The 16,930-nt window shown below is 45.3% G+C and overlaps 1 protein-coding gene across 1 annotated transcript; it reads right to left on the reverse strand.

Annotated features, from left to right (window-relative positions):
• Positions 1-10,952: 10,952 nt before the first annotated feature.
• LOC311519177 (uncharacterized protein) lies at positions 10,953-15,552 on the reverse strand. Its single transcript, XM_084625459.1, has 2 exons — positions 15,193-15,552; positions 10,953-12,689 (listed from the first exon to the last, which is right to left on the reverse strand). Exons 1-2 carry the CDS (start codon positions 15,503-15,505, stop codon positions 12,070-12,072), a joined length of 933 nt encoding a protein of 310 aa, XP_084481585.1. The 5' UTR covers positions 15,506-15,552; the 3' UTR covers positions 10,953-12,069.
• Between the last annotated feature and the right edge of the window lie 1,378 nt (positions 15,553-16,930).

The following is a 16,930-nucleotide window of genomic DNA, read 5'->3' on the forward strand; positions in this document are numbered from 1 at the left end:
AATTTAAACATTTATTTTGTGGGAGAGCCCTGAAGACCACAACCAAGTTTGGCCCCCTTGTGCTGGGCACTGTACAAACACATCACAAATGATAGTCCTGCCCTACTTCCTCACTCACCCATAATATACAGTGCACTGGGCAAGTCTGGTGAGGGAGGTGCTGCTTCATAAAGGGGTAAGGCCTTCTCAGGGTGCTGAGCAGCTCCCAGACTAAGGACGAATACTGATTATTTTTAGAAAATCAAGCTACCATTCTGTATGTATGGAGCCATAGCTCTGCAAGGTCTCAAAACCATGCTCATGTGCAAGTAGAAAATGTGAGGTTACTGATATATTAAAGGCAGTTCAGATACTATGGTGCTATAAGTGTGATAACTTTCTATCTAATGTAACTAAGATATGGGGGGAATAAAAATGAAATGCTTTATACTGAGCAAAATAATAGATTACAATAGGTATTGTCTTGCAGTGCAAAGCCATTGTAATGAAAAGTAATGGGCAAAGAGCAGTCTCTTGTAATATTGCCATTTTACACAGACTGGTTATAATGTCATGAATATTTCTCACAGTTTTGGTCCCTACGTTCTAAAAAACAACCAAATGCATACAGAGTTTGAGTGGGAGCTCAGCTGATGAAGCCTGAGGTTTAAAGAGCTGAAAAGCGGGTCATGATAACATTGTAAACATCACCCGAGTAGGAAGAAGCACGTTCATGCTGTCTGAAAGTGATCAAAGCGGGGTGATGGCCTAAAACCAAACATTAAACGATCCGAGCCACTCATTAGGAAAATTTTCTTATCAGACAGAGTGATTAGGCAGTGGGAGAGATGTAATGGAGGTAATTGAGGCACCCTCACTACAACTATTCAATAATAGATTAGATAAGTAGTGGGAAAAACATAGGGAAATATCCTGCATGATGCGGGGGGTTGGGCTTAATCACCCAGGAGAAGAATAATTGAAATTATAGATTTGTTCCCTTGTAACCTAGTAAATTATGGTGTCAGGTGCAAATATCACTTACGTTGAAAATTGGACTGGAATTGCACATACACTACAACTTATCTTAGACCAACTCCTGTAGTACTGACATTTTATTCAGGGAGGTGACACCATCCCCATTTCACTGAGCTTTAAATCTTTGTGTTTCTTTGACTTTGTGAAGTTGATGGACCTACAATGATTGACATCAGGTAAGCAGCTGCACCATCAAATTTGTGGAAGAAACATGCTGGCTGTGTCATCCCTATCATATTGGGAGAATGCTAGGGATTCTGTAACTACTACTGTATTGTGAATTTTATATTTAATTCTATACACTACCACTTTTGACTTTAGTAAAAAAAACTTTAAAATAATCTGCCAAAATTATCAGTTTATTTCTATGGGCCATGTAGCAAGAAGCAAAAAGCAGTATCATGGAAAATCAATTACATACCATGTAAAGAATCTTCAACATATTCCAGAAAGATGTACGGGCTTCAAGTTTTTTACCAAATGTTATTTCAGATTTCCAGTATCTTTGGTCATAACACACCTCACTTGTACCACATGGAACAATCCTCTTCCCGTTGAATTCAACCCGTGGTGTGTCACTGCCTTTACTAGGAGCAGCGTCAGACTCTCTCTCAGAAGTGGTCTGATCCAAAACTCATTGAAGTCCAGGGCAGTCTTTCTAGTGACTTCAGTTAGATTTGAATTGGGCCCTATTGGATTTGTTATATTGCTCTTCATTTTCCAGGCTTGTTTGTTAAAGATGTAGTGATACAATCAAATCTGACAATAGTACTTCAGGGAAGAAAGGGAAAGAAAGGTTAATATTGCAAAGCCATGATTTTAAAATCTCAGTATTTCCAACACTGCATCAAATTGGGGAAAGATTTACACATTTCCCTAACAGTGATACAGTTTTGCATTTGTAATGTTTCAGATTTGTCACATATTGTGAAGTTAATGAGTCTAACAGAAAACATGAGAATCCACTGATCCTGACATCTGACCCAGGTCAAAAGATTACACAATAAAGGGACAAGTAGACATATTAGGGACTTTTCTCTATTGATTTAGGTCCGAGTTGAGTGACATGATAAAGGAGACTCATGTCCTAAATATATCAACCATCTGTTAGTTTTGACAGTGATAGTTGTAGTTACTGTGTCTCTTTGTAAGCAATCATTTAAATGTTGAGCAAGTGCAAGATTTGGCTTCCATTTTTGAAAGAATTAATAAAGGATAATAAAATATTTTAAATAATGGAGTTTTTAAATTTTATTTTAAAAACTATTTTGTACTCACAATCTATACTTCTTATTTTCAGGAAAATACATTCATGTGAGACTGAAATTTTATGTAACAAAGGGTCAGCACAGAAACATTGTTAAAGTACATTGAACCCATTAGGCTTTCTGTTACCCTTATGAACTCCTGAATATTAAGGGATAGCGTCATTTTAAAAGTGGAATTTTATAGGTTGCACACCGTAGGCTGTAAGCACTTGACTTTAAACATAATTATTTTTAAAATTATATGACCATGTTCTCATTCATTATATCTTTGCACTGATCCAGCAATTTACAACTCACTGACATTTGCACAGATCCTCACTGAAGTCAATAAAGGAGCAGGGGTCCTCCCACACATTGCAAATTTCAGGATCAGCATCTTAGAAAAGTAGATGTATAGCACATGCAATGACTATTTGATATCACAGGCTGAATACCGATATTTAGTTACAAATCACAAATTAAACGCTCTTTAAATACACATGGACATCCTACCACATAACATCTATAGTGCAGTTAGAGTATATTGCAGCTATAATTTGCACATTAATGACTCCCTAAGCAAACATTGAAGTTGCATGATGATGTACCATAACAGCTCCAAATTGTCTCTCACACATTATGTGTGAAGATGATGATGATGATGGATAGATAGATAGATGATGGTACACAAGACAGAAACCATTATATAAAATGTGTGTGGGTAATTTCAGGGACTGTTATATAGACTTTATTCCTATTAATATTATTTTTCAGTGCCCCAAAATGTGCTTGGTACCTCATAAAACATTCTTTTAAAAATATACATAAATAGATCACCTGAAAAAGCCCTGCATAGTAAATTATTTATTCATGCAATTAATCTAAATTAGATGCAGTACTCCAGCTGAGGCCTCACCAGAGCCGATAGAGTGGGACAATTACCTCATGCCTGACGTACAACACTCCTGTTAATACACCCCAGAATGATATTTGCCTTTTGAGCAACTGCATTACATTGTTGACTCCTGTTCAATTTATGATCCACTATAACATCCAGATTTTTTTCAGCAGTACAACCCCCTACCCAGTTATTCCCTTTTTTGTAGTGATGCCTTTGATTTTTTTCCTTCCTAAGTTTAGTAGTTTGTACTTATCTTTATTGAATTTCATCTTGTAGAATTCAGAGCAGTCCTCCAATTTGTCAAAGTCATTTTGAATTCTAATCCTTCCCTCCAAAGTGTTTGCAACCCCTCCCAGCTTGGTGTCATCTGTAAACTTTATAAGCCTATTTCCACTCCATTATCAGTAATTAATTAAAATATTGAATAGTACTGGACCCAGTCCTGACCCCTGTGGGACCCCACTACATACGCCCTCCCTGTTTGACAGCAAACCATTGATAACTACTCTTTGAGTATGGACTTTCAACCAGTTGTGCACCTACCTTATGGTAATTTCATCTAGTGATTATGCGATCAATGACACCTTTGGAACCCATTCTTTTCAGTGGGTTTACCTGAGCGTAGCTGGCTGGAATTTAGTAAACAATTTCTCCTCATAATGCAGAATAATAAAACCTAGCTCTTAAACAGCACTTTTATCTTTAGATCTCAAAGTACTGTACAAAGGAGATCAGTATCATTATCCCTGTTTCACAGATGGGGAAACTGTGGCATGTGGCTAGAAATGATTTGGCCAAGGTCACCCAGCAGATAGAGCTAGGAATTGAATCTAGGTCTCCCAAGCCCCAATCCAGTATCTGACCCACTAGATTATAAAATCCAGCTCACTCTTTCTTAGCTGAGTTGGCTCTGAAAACAGGTCTGTAAAGGAGTAAAAACTTTATTTTTCTCACTGATGTCAGCAGATACAGCTCTGAGTGCCCACACAAGGCAGATCTGCTGGGTAAGAAGGGGTTTCCATAACCACTTCATGTGCTGTTCATGGTTAGTGGTGTGGCTGGACATGGCTGAGTGCACTAGAAGTGCTGCTCCTGTTTGGGTAGATATTGCTTGTCTCAACTGGAGTGAGTGTGGGTCTTATTCCTAATCAAGGACTGATCCTAACCCTAATCTTACTCAAGAGCTACACTATGGCTTTGCTGCAAGCCCCAAGTAAGAGAAGCCAACAATCCCCTCTCCAGGCTGGCTCAGCTGCACTGGCCAGCATGTTGAGGGAGCAAAGTTAGGGCTCCATCCACTTTCTACCCCTGCCCAATCATGAACAGGGGACTGGGCTCCCCTCCCCACAGAGGTTGCTCTCCCCTCTTGTTTGTAACACGTGATGCAGGTGGCCCACACAGGGGAGCTACAGGGTTCCTTTTGCCTGCTTAATCCCCTGTATGGGCATGTACCACAGGTCACAGCTGTGCCCCCAAATAAGTTCCAGTTAGGGGAGTACTAAAAAGTATAGCGAAAGAGAAAATATGTGATAACAAAGGTGCGATTTCTTCCTGTGCCCAGTCCTGTCAGTCATCCTTAACTTTAAAGTCAGTGGGAGTCGAGGTGCTCAACCTGCAGGATTGGGCCATGTTTTAGGGCTTTCTTGTGTGTGGTCTCTCTACCTTGTTCCCTGCTTTGCGCTTCCCAGGATTCTGCAGTTACTCCGAATCAATATTTACTGGAATTTCTACATTTGCAAGATCTCTCCAATTGTTTATTCTCCGTTGCACAAATATAACAATAAGTCCAAACTCACTTGATTTTGTGCTACAGCTGGGGGTTTGTGCTGAAGCCTTTGTATGTTTTTATTAGTGCATCTGACTTCCCTTCATGTTCCATTTTTGTCAAAGTTGCTGATAACACTTAGTGAGCTCCATTGAATTTTGTATTAAGAACGATATCAGTGTTATTGATTTGTTGGGAATACAGTGGTGACACACATTATCTTCCATGTTATCAGAAGATTATGTGATCACATTGCTGCATGCCAGAGTGCATTGTCATCTCCAGTTGCCACATTTTCCTATGGCCTGTTACCGAGGCCAGTGTGATATGGCATGGAAGATTGCATGGGAAGATAACATATGTTAGCTATATTCCTGTAGACCACAACTTATTACTATGAGACATTTTTTGAAGAACAGTCCCCTGTGGGCATAACAATGAGTGGCCCCCAAGATAAACCCCCTTGTAGCACAGTGGATTATTTTTGTATAGTATAAGATTATCATGTTTCTATTTTAAGCAGTTTCTGTTTACAGTGATTATTTTCAAATAGTAGATAAGATAATACTATGTTATACAATATAGTTGTTATTTCACATCAAAACTATGATTTATTATTATATTATGTATATTAAGTGTAAGAAAAACAGTAAGGACTTGGTCCTGCAAACAGATCCATGCAGTGAGACCCCCTGCGCGTATGCAGACCTGCACTGAACTCTTGGAAAAAACCCTTTTCCACCACCCCTCCAAAAGGCTTGGTTAAAAAACGTGGGGAGGGAGAGAATGAATCACCATGGCTGAATGTCTGGGAAATGAATCTTAAAACTATCATCTGTGAAAGGCATTGGGCCAAATTATGTTCTGAGTTACATCAGTATAAATGTAGAGTAACGACATTGACACCAGGGGATTTACTCTGGATTTACACCAGTATAAATGAAATCAGAAAAAGGCCCCTAATCTTTGTAATCTCTCTCCATTAGAAAGTCTTTCTAGGCCACGATGATTTTGGTTGCCCTTTCCTGTACCTTTTGTGTGTCTGTTATATCGTTTTTTAGATGAAATCACCCAACTGTGCAATTCGTGCTACACAGGTCTGCTGATTTGCACCACCAAAGGCCCTGGCCCAATATTAAAAGTGACTGCCTATCAATGAGTTATATAAATAAAGGTTTAAGTAAACTATGGCCTTGTCTGAACAACTCCTGCATTAACCCTGCACTGAATTCATTTTATTTAATTTAAGCTTGATTAAACCTGGCTGGATGTGAACTGGTGTTTACCTTGAAAGTAGGGAATTGATTCTCCTCTCACTTATGCTGATGTGAGCATGATCCAGATTATAGTCTTACTTATACTGATATAAATCAGGGGTTACCCCATTGAAGAACATGAAGTTACTATAGATGTGTTGTTGTACTACAGAAGAGTCTGCGTGTTGGTCAGGGCCCCATTGTGCCAGTCGTTGTACAAATGCAAAGGAACAGTCCTTGCCCGAAAGATCTTCCAACCTAAAGCCACGACACAACTGATGGATGAAACCAAGAAAGCAAAGGAGGTAAAGGGGAGAGGAGGCCAGAAATAACAGGATTTTTAGCATGGACTAGCTCTTTCCACAGGTCATAGCCAACCAGTAGCAGGAATCACAACAATCACAACTTGTCAGTCTCTCTTTAGTCATACTCAGGGGTCACCTAACTAGATTTGCACACATGAATGAGATCCAGATCTGACCTTATGCATTTGATGCCTCTTGTCTCCTCTCTGAGAAGAAGCTCCGCTGCTCTCAGTTTAGGCCAGATTCTGCCTAGCCCTTACAAGGATGCATAGCAGTGGGGAAGGGCGGAAGCACCTTCCCTTTCTAACATCGCTCATGTAAGGGTCAGGTAGAATTACATCATCTGCACCCATGGGAGTGGAGGGACTGCTCCCTCCCTACTCCCCCCAGGGGCACATGAGGGGTGAAGAAGAGGCAGGGCTATGGCTCTGTGCTGGTCCATGGAGCTGGCCAGCTACACAGGGGCTAGTAAACCGCATCCTATACAGGTAGTGGGGGCATAGCTTCTGCATGCCCAGGAGCTCTGGAAAGCAGCCAGCCTCTCCTGAGTGTAGAGGCTGCAGTTTGGGGCAGCCCTTATGCAGACAATGGGAGGGGTGTAGAAATCTTTATTCACTCCCCTCAGTGGCCAGATAAGGCCACTGTCCATCCAGTCCAATCCAAAATAAATAATTCACTCATTCTATTTGCTCTAAGACTATGGGCCCATCCTGAAAATTCCCTGACCAGGAAAAATTGCTACTAAAATCAATAGACCTGGCGCTGATCTCATTTACACCCATTTTAAGCCAATGTAACACAGTGGATTGACTCTCAGTTTACACCAACATGAGGTCTGCTCTGTGTAAACTCAAAAGCTTGTCCCTCTCACCAACAGAAGTTGGTCCAATAAAAGATATTACCTCACCCACCGTGTCTCTCTAATATCCTAGGACTGACACGGCTACAGCAACACAACATAAAACTTGTCGATAGATTGTAAGATTTTCTGGGCAGGGACTTTTGCTTATTATGTGTATGTAAGGCGCCTCGAACAATGGAGTCCAGTCTCATTTAGGGTCTGCAGGTGCTATCCTAATACAAATAATAAGCAGGAGTACAAAATGTGCATGTTGTTTTTGTTAAGGGGAAGAGTGTTATAAAGAATTCCCTTGGGCCTGGTCTGCACCTAAAATGTAGGTTGACCTAGCTCCATGTCTCAGGGCTGTGAAAGCTTCACACCCCGTGCAATAAGGTCGATGTAACCCCCACTGTAGACTTTGCTAAGCTGATGGGAGAATTCTTCCATCATCCTCACTGCTGTCTCTGGAGCAGATGGATTTGCTACAGTGATGGAAAAACCCTTTCTGTGCTGTAGCAAGGATCCCCACTTCCGCGGTAGAGCTGCAGCGCTCTGGCTACACTGCTGTATCCTTTGTAGTACCTCTCCGTGGAAGCAGATGATCTCTTCTAACCACAGTTTTGAAACTGACACATCAACTAAGCCCCTGGGGTCATTCCTTTATTTGTAATAAACTTTGGCAGCAAGCTTTCAAATCCCAGTTGCAGCCACTAGTCAACTGTAATATATTGGGGGGATTAGGGTGGGGTTTTTTTAGGGTTTGTCTACATGGGGACATCCAGGAAAATTCATCTGAATTAACTAAAGGTATGAAGTGGATTAATTGAATCACCTTAAATCCCTGTATGGATGCTATTATTCAGAGGGCCTTTATTTGGTTTAATTTAATTCACTTTGGAAGTGATTTAAAATAAACTGAATTAAAGCCACTTTAATTCTGAATGAAGGCATTCATGCAGGGGTTTAATGAAGTTTAACTAAGCCACTTCCAACTCACACCTTTAGTTAATTTGAATTAATTTTTCTGGATGTCCCCCAATAGACAAGCCTCATTTATTTAATATTGTGCAGGAGGTGGATTTCTTCTCTCATCTAGAATAGTAGCTAATTATCCAAAATCTTAAAGATCTGAAATTTTTCTGGATTTTCAGATCACCAACAACAATAACAGAGACTCCTTCTTTAGGACCCACTCCTGCTGCGGCATCAGGCATTGAAATGCTTGAGAGATTAGTTTCTTTAACATCAGTAGTATCTAGCTTCTCTCTGTTGAATATGGATCAGGTTATTGATTAGAGTCACTTTTATGTCAGTGATGAGGACAATTTTTTCTTCCTTTACTTACAGATTTTCCTTATATTTTAAAAGAATAGCCACTTCCTTACACAGGGTAACTAACCATTTTCACTTACAAATATAATTAGTTTAAAATCAGAAGAAAGCTCAGTTTCATTCAGCATAAATTTTAAAAAGTTAGATGTTTATTTGTGAATCACACCATTTGTTCTGTCCTGTACTTGGTTATCTTTTCATTAAAATAATTTAATGTAGAAAAACACCTTACAAGTGGAGGACTGGGTGTATTATATTCAATAGCATATTATATGAAACAGTATTTTTCCATTGATCCAAATAACTGCAGTGATGGCTTGAATAATACTTATGAAAAATACTATTTATTTCAACTGCTTAGGTGTTTTGTCAACTATTGATCCTAGTACTAGCTCTTTATGGATATTCAGTAAATTTGGAACAAACTCATAAGAAAGCTGCACAATTTTGGACATAACCTAGGACCTACATTATACTGAAGGTCTGTGTTACATCTCCTTTTTAGATATAAAATATATTCCTTTAATAACATTGGGTGAGATTTTTATTCAGTTACTGACGTGAATCCAGAGTAACTCCACTGAAAACAGTAGGTATTCCAGATTCACACCGGTGTAAAAGGGAGTAGAATCCAACCCCTGCATAATAACTGGTGTAATAATAACCTTGGAATAAGTGGGTATTAATTATCTGAAAGGATGCTTTAATTTATTACCTTTATCTTTTTCAGAGACATTTGTTGAATCAAAAGTACGAATGGGTGAAGTTATTAAACTCAATTTTGCTTCCATGCATATCCTTTATTTCTGATGAAAATACGATTGCTGTGACCTCTGGGAAGGATGGTGGAGTCCTATTAGGCTGCCGCTTCTTACCAGAGTAATTCCATAGTAATAAATGCTGTATTTTGCGTAGGTATTAAATTAACAATTGAAAAGCTGAGATATTCCCCACGCTTACTTCTCCCCCTGAATAGATCATCCGTCACGGTAAATATATAGCTATAACATAGTTGCCCAGTATCAAATTATCCTTATAAATAAAGGCATCGTCACTTCTGTAGGTTTAACACCCGTCACCAAATCTCTTTAGATATGGGGGGGATTTGAGGGTTCAAAAAAATTCCTTAATTTATTCAACCAAATATATAGACAGAGAATGAAACAAGAGGGTTGCCCGCTGAAGCGCCAGCCATATTTTTGAGCCCCACAATTGAACTGTGAACGCAGAGAGAGAGAGAAAAAAAACTTTTGGTGCAGTGTAAAGAAACAAGGAAGGTACAATCAACAGAACGGGCTCGTAGGCGTTATGTTTAATAATATCTAAACGACTGTTTACAGTGTAGTCTTGTTTCGTTCTTGGATCGTAGTTTATTCCCATTGTCATGATCTGAGATATAGGCCTTCCAGGACTTGGCGTCTGTGAGAGAATTCAAGATTGGCAATGCAGTTTGACGGGTCAAACAATGTTCCCATTTTATTAAGCCAAAACATGGCTTAGCTCCATAGCCACTAAGCAAAGCTGTGATCCTACGGTCAAATTCATTTGATCAAATGCTTACTTAGCAACTTCTCTGGAACTGCATTAAACCAAACGATATTCCTTTTAATAGAATTTCTTCCTTTGGGAAAAAAAAAAAAAAGTTCCACACGAGACTGTCTTCCAATTACAATCTTAACCCTCCCTTCTTTCTTGCGTCAAGTTCTTTCATCACAAACCACTGCATACATTTCACACTCGGGCTGGTGCACGTAATTGCGCAGACACTTATCTCCTGCATTTACTAACCGACCGGAGAGGAGTCAAGAGAAAAAGGAAGAAAAGACGGCGCTTTGCTTAAAAACAAAAAACAAACAAACAAAAACAAAAAAAAAGTTTTCTCCTGCACTTCATTTGTCAACAGCCGCACCATCACGATGCACTTGTCAATTTCACCCAGCTGTTTCCCTCTTATCTTTGAATGTTCATTTCAACAGGTTTGGAAAATTGTTTTTCTGGGTTTTAAACATTTTCCTTTCCGTGCTCTATTTGCCATAATTGAGCACATATTTCAGGTCTTTGCCTGGCTGAGGGTCGTAACTAAAATATAGATCTAATCACAGTTGCCTTCTAATTTCCCCAATAATTTTATTTAAAAGTTCAATTATCAAATCATACAGTCTTTATAAAGGACAAAGTCCTGAATCACTGATGGCATTTAGTGCAGAGGAAAAAGTGAATTTTAATAATACCACAAACGTATTTCCTCAAACCTTTATTAAAAAAAACCTATCAGACATGTGCTAAGAACTATTATTTTTACAGTGCTTAACATTAACTGTATTGAAGAGGCATGCAGTTTATGTTTCTGACAGAAAAGATTTATTTTCCACCCTTGTATATTGTAGAAGCTTGAGACCAATATATGAGAATTCGGTTTAGAAATCTATAAAAAATATTGTTTCATTATTCTAGTATAGCAGATAAAAATGTCCCACATTTTTGAGGGCTTAATACAAAAAATGTGACAGGGAGCTTGATTTTTCTTGGAGACGCTGGAAGAGCCAGTTTAAAACCCCAAGAACCAGATTTTAGTCAAAATGTCAACAACTTAATAGTGTCAGGAAATACCTAGCTTTCGAGAATGTACAGTCGTAGAATTCTCAGGTATTAACCAGGCCTAATACTTTAGTACAGGCGGGCTCAGAGATTATTGTACTCACAGCCTCAAACACATGAGAGAGAGATAGTGTGATACAGGACATAGCATCTGCTACTGAGACATATGGATATAGATGGGTATAGATATATAGCAAATGAATGGCCTCCAGAATTCATGTCCCATTTTCTTTGGTTCTCAACAACTGTATCTCTACTAACAAGAAAAATTGGAATTGTAAAAAAGACCTTTGTAAAAATACCCTTTAAGCGTTGACAATATTTTAGAGACACATTATCCTTTCAACTGAAAGAGAAAGCCAGCGTGTGATCAAACACAGCTAATTGTTGCTTGGATTTATATTTTTATTGGTATAGTTTGGGGAGTGTTCGTCTATCTTTGGGTAACATTTGAAGGACAGCGTTTCTCTTTTATGAAGTGTTGACAGAGCAAGGTGGGTCTCCACCCCCTTCGCAGATGCACAGTGTGTGAGAAAGGTGCCTACGGGGAGAGCGCCGAGTTCCAAGTTAAATGGATCCCTGGTTAAAAGCAGTAGCTTTGCCCGGGACTTTGTTTTTGTCGCGTCTTTGTAATAAGTTACGGGTTGAAACAAATGCAGGAAGACACACCAGAGAGCGGGGTGAAGGGATCCTACGGACATGCTGTGCATATAGATAACACTGGCAGAAGATGCAGACCGATAACTGGAACTAGGCCGTTCGGCTGCAGGTGCGGGGGGGGGTGGGGGGGGGCAGGAGGACGGGAGGTTATACATCCCCATCCACAAGGCTGAAATATTTGCCCGGATTTGGGAAACACAGGTAAGGGGCGGCGCTGCCCGGATAGAGCAGGGGGAAGGACAGCGGCAGCAAACAACGACGGAGGAAAGTGCTGCCTTTGGACAGGGCGGGGAAGGCGAGCGAAGCCGCAGCTGCCGTCCCCTGGGATAGCAGTTCCCCAGGCGGCTCTGCCTGGCCCGGAGCGGGGCCCTCCAGGTCCGCAGACATTTGTCTCTTGAGCTTATTCCTGCGGTTCTGGAACCAGATCTTCACCTGGGTCTCGGAGAGCTGCAGGGCGCTGGCCAGGCCGGCTCGCTCGGCGCTGCTCAGGTAGCGCTTCCTGCCGAAGGCGGACTCCAGCTGGAAGACCTGGCTCTTGGAGAAGATGGTGCGGGTCTTCTTCTTGCTGGCCCCCGCCAGTACCTTGCTGCTTTTCTTGCTGCAGCCCCCGTGGGCCCCGGCTGCTCCTCCTTCCCGGGGTGAGGCGTCGGGGCTGCGGGGCAAGCCCTCGGGCAGCGGGGAGCCCGCGCCTCCTCCCCCTGTTTCACCGCCGGGCCCGAGGCCCCGTCCTGCCGCCCCGTCCGCTGCCATCCGGCCCGTCTCCTTTCCTGCAGTGGCAAAGCACAGCGTCAACCCCCCCCGGCCGCGGCAAGAGCCCGCGTCCCGCACCGCCGCGCGTCCGGCTGGGAGCCCGATGGGCAGCGGGGGGGCCGGGAACTGCTGAGGGCGAGTCTAGCAGTCCGGGGTGTCTAGCAGCAACCCCCCGGGGGACCCCCCGGGAAGGAGAGAGGGCGAAGAGCTTCCGATAACGGATCCAGCGGCACTTCAAGGGATGGGGAGCCGTAGGAGAGAAATTAGGTGCCCGAAGGTTCAGGACAGGGCCAGAAGGCGGCGGGAGTGGGGTAGGGTACCCGGTATAAACAGCCTGAGAGACTTGGGGGGTGGGGGGGGGCGGGGAGGGATAGTTATCTATCCCCCATTCATCACCATGGCAAAGTGTAACAGGAGAACCGTGTGTGTGCAGCGGGAGTGAGGTATCTATGCAGCCACCCAGCCCACACTCATCCCCTGGGATCCAAGCCCCTGGCTCTACCTGAATGCACCGTGCAATATGAATGCTGTGTGGTGGGGGCGAGCGTACAGTGTGTGTGCAGTGTATTTGTGTAGGTGAGTGTGTGCCGTGTGGATAATGCAGTCGGTGTGGGTATACAGTATGTCTGTGTGTATCGGTGTGGTATGCAAGAAGAGTGTGAAGGGATGATGTGTGCGCAGTTTGTGTAGGGGTGGCATGCAGAGGCAGTAGGTGTGTGTGCATTGTGTGGCAGTGTGCAGAGGTGTGTGCCGCAGGTGGGAGTGTGTGTTCAGGGATGTGGATGCAGTAGGTGAGGGGTGTGCAGTGTGTGCAGTAGGAGTGCAGTGGATATGTAGGGATGTGTGTGGTAGGCAGGGGCATGCAATGTGGGGGTGCCGTATGGGTGTGTGCAGTAGGTGTGGGGGGGTGCAGTATATGGTGGTGTGTGCGCAGTATGTGGGGTGGTTGTGCAGTGTGTGGTGCTGTGTGCAGAGGGTGGGATGGGGACGCAGTGTGTTTGTGTGTGGTGCTGTGTGTAGACGGTGGGATGGGGACGCAGTGTGTTTGTGTGTGGTGCTGTGTGTAGACGGTGGGATGGGGACGCAGTGTGTTTGTGTGTGGTGCTGTGTGTAGACGGTGGGATGGGGACGCAGTGTGTTTGTGTGTGGTGCTGTGTGTAGACGGTGGGATGGGGACGCAGTGTGTTTGTGTGTGGTGCTGTGTGCAGACGGTGGGATGGGGACGCAGTGTGTTTGTGTGTGGTGCTGTGTGTAGACGGTGGGGTGGGGGCGCAGTGTTTGTGTGTGTGGTGCTGTGTGCAGAGGGTGGGGTGGGGACGCAGTGTGTGTGTGTGGTGCTGTGTGCAGAGGGTGGGGTGGGGGCGCAGTGTGTGTGTGTGTGGTGCTGTGTGTAGACGGTGGGGTGGGGACGCAGTGTGTGTGTGTGTGTGTGTGTGTGTGTGTGGTGCTGTGTGCAGAGGGTGGGGTGGGGACGCAGTGTGTGTGTGTGTGGTGCTGTGTGTAGACGGTGGGATGGGGACGCAGTGTGTGTGTGTGTGTGTGTGTGTGTGTGTGGTGCTGTGTGCAGAGGGTGGGGTGGGGGCGCAGTGTGTGTGTGTGTGGTGCTGTGTGCAGAGGGTGGGGTGGGGACGCAGTGTGTGTGTGTGTGGTGCTGTGTGTAGACGGTGGGATGGGGACGCAGTGTGTGTGTGTGTGTGTGTGTGTGTGTGGTGCTGTGTGCAGAGGGTGGGGTGGGGGCGCAGTGTGTGTGTGTGTGGTGCTGTGTGCAGAGGGTGGGGTGGGGACGCAGTGTGTGTGTGTGTGGTGCTGTGTGTAGACGGTGGGATGGGGACGCAGTGTGTGTGTGTGTGTGTGTGTGTGGTGCTGTGTGCAGAGGGTGGGGTGGGGACGCAGTGTGTGTGTGTGTGGTGCTGTGTGTAGACGGTGGGATGGGGACGCAGTGTGTGTGTGTGTGTGTGTGTGTGTGTGTGTGTGTGTGGTGCTGTGTGCAGAGGGTGGGGTGGGGACGCAGTGTGTGTGTGTGTGGTGCTGTGTGTAGACGGTGGGATGGGGACGCAGTGTGTGTGTGTGTGTGTGTGTGTGTGGTGCTGTGTGCAGAGGGTGGGGTGGGGGCGCAGTGTGTGTGTGTGTGGTGCTGTGTGTAGACGGTGGGATGGGGACGCAGTGTGTGTGTGTGTGTGTGTGTGTGTGTGTGTGTGGTGCTGTGTGCAGAGGGTGGGGTGGGGACGCAGTGTTTGTGTGTGTGGTGCTGTGTGTAGACGGTGGGATGGGGACGCAGTGTGTGTGTGTGTGTGTGTGTGTGTGGTGCTGTGTGCAGAGGGTGGGGTGGGGACGCAGTGTGTGTGTGTGTGGTGCTGTGTGCAGAGGGTGGGGTGGGGGCGCAGTGTGTGTGTGTGTGGTGCTGTGTGTAGACGGTGGGGTGGGGACGCAGTGTGTGTGTGTGTGTGTGTGTGTGCGCGCGCGCGCGCCGTGTCTAGTTGTGCATGTCAAAGATACAGCCGGCGGCTCCCGTCTCTCTACCCGGGTTTCTGTAGCGTGCACCGGGCTGCTGTCCCAAAGGCCCCTCCTCCTGCCCCTCCGGGTCCAGCCGGGAGCAGCGGGCTCTGCCCGGGTCCCGCCGCAGCCTGGGGCTCCTGGCCGAGTCCGCGCCGCCCCGAGACTGGCGCTTCAAGATGCCGTCAATGGTGAACGCCAGGCGGGCGCGGGGCGGCTCCGCGCCCGGGCTCAGGCTCCGGCGGCTCTCGCAGCCCAGCGGCAGCCCGGCCATGAGGGGCGCGCGGTTGCCCGGCTCCTGCCGGCCTCTGCGCCTCCGACTCCCCGCCGGCTGCAGCATCCCGCGGGCCTGGCCGGAGCCGCGGCGGCGCTGAACCGCCGGCCGGGCGGCTGCCAGGGGGAGCTGTACGGATTGGCGGCGGAGGGACGGAGGGCGGGGCCAGCGACGGGAGAGGAGGGGGGGGAGAAGCGGGGGGGGCGGGGGGGGAAGGAGGAGAGAGCAGAGAGAGGAATGGCTGGAGAGAGGGAGGGAGGGAGAGAGAAAGGGAGGGGGTACGAGACTGGGGGAGATGGAGATGCGGGGAGGGAGGAGGAGGAGAAAAAAGAGGGGAGTGAGGAGCCAGGCAGTGGGAAAGGGGAGGATCAAAGGGAAACAAGGGGGGGGGGGAGGGATCTGAGAAAGGGACCAGGAGGGGAAAAGGGAGGGAGACCGAGAAGGACCCTGAAGGAGTAACGAGGAGGAAGATGAGAGATTGGGAGGGAGGCGAAAAGGGCCCCTGCAATGGGTGTGGGGGTGGAGACCTTCAACGGGCTCTCCTGGGATATTTTTACTTACTGCTGTAAAAGAAACCTCCATGTTTGTGATCAGCCATTTCTGCCAACCGTGGATTAGCAATATGCGGGGATGGGTGAAATCTACCAGAGACAGGGAAATATCCCGCCCTTCCCTTTGAAGTGGGCGGTGAAATTGTAAGCTTACCATTATAATTTATCATTAGAAAGTGTTTCCTAATATCTAACCCAGCGGTTCTCAAAGTTTTGAATTGGTGACCACGTTCACACAGCCAGCCTCTGTGACCCCCTCCCCTTATAAACTAAAAACACTTTTTTTACATTTAGCACTATTATAAATGCTGGAAGTGAAGCGGGGTTTGGGGGGGTGGAGGCTGACAGCTTGCGACCCCCCATGTAATAATCTTGCAACCCCCAGTTTGAGAACCCCTGATCTAAAGTAATTCTGCTTTGCTGCAGATGAAGCCCTACTTTCAGTGGACATGGAGAACATCTTGGACTAGGTCCTGTCTTTAATTCCTTATATCCAGGCTGCATCTAAACCTCTCAGATTTTTTTCTGCAGAACACCTGTAAAACAGCACCTTTCCTATCCATCCACCTAACTAAAACACCTGTCCAGGCTCTCACCATTACAGATCTCATCCTTCTCTTTGGCCTCTCCTCACTGTAAGGCAGGTGAGCAAGGGGACCTTGCCCCAGTCATATCCATTCAGAATGCTGCGCAAAGATGTTTTCCAGGCCAATCTCTCTGATCATGTCACCCTTCTCTTTGCATCCCTCCATTACTAGTGCCCCCTTCTCTGTCACATCAGACATGAGCTACTTGTATTCACTTTCAAGGCCTATGTCTGTCCTATCATCTCTCATTTACTATTGAGTTATCGGCTCCTACATCCAACTTACGATGCTAGCCCCTTTGTCCATTTGTTAAAATTTCAAACAATTATTTTCATATTTGCTCTCATGCTTCT

The sequence above is a fragment of the Lepidochelys olivacea genome, assembly GCF_965140295.1.
Source record: "Lepidochelys olivacea isolate rLepOli2 genome assembly, chromosome: 4".
Lineage (NCBI taxonomy): Eukaryota > Metazoa > Chordata > Testudines > Cheloniidae > Lepidochelys > Lepidochelys olivacea.

Excerpts from the sequence above, each read along its gene's own strand:
- LOC311519177 (XM_084625459.1), bottom strand. The coding sequence starts at position 15,505 with ATGCTGCAGCCGGCGGGGAGTCGGAGGCGCAGAGGCCGGCAGGAGCCG. Across the intron at positions 12,690-15,192 it reads TGCACGCTACAGAAACCCGG|GAAAGGAGACGGGCCGGATG; the intron begins GTAGAGAGACGG and ends TTGCCACTGCAG.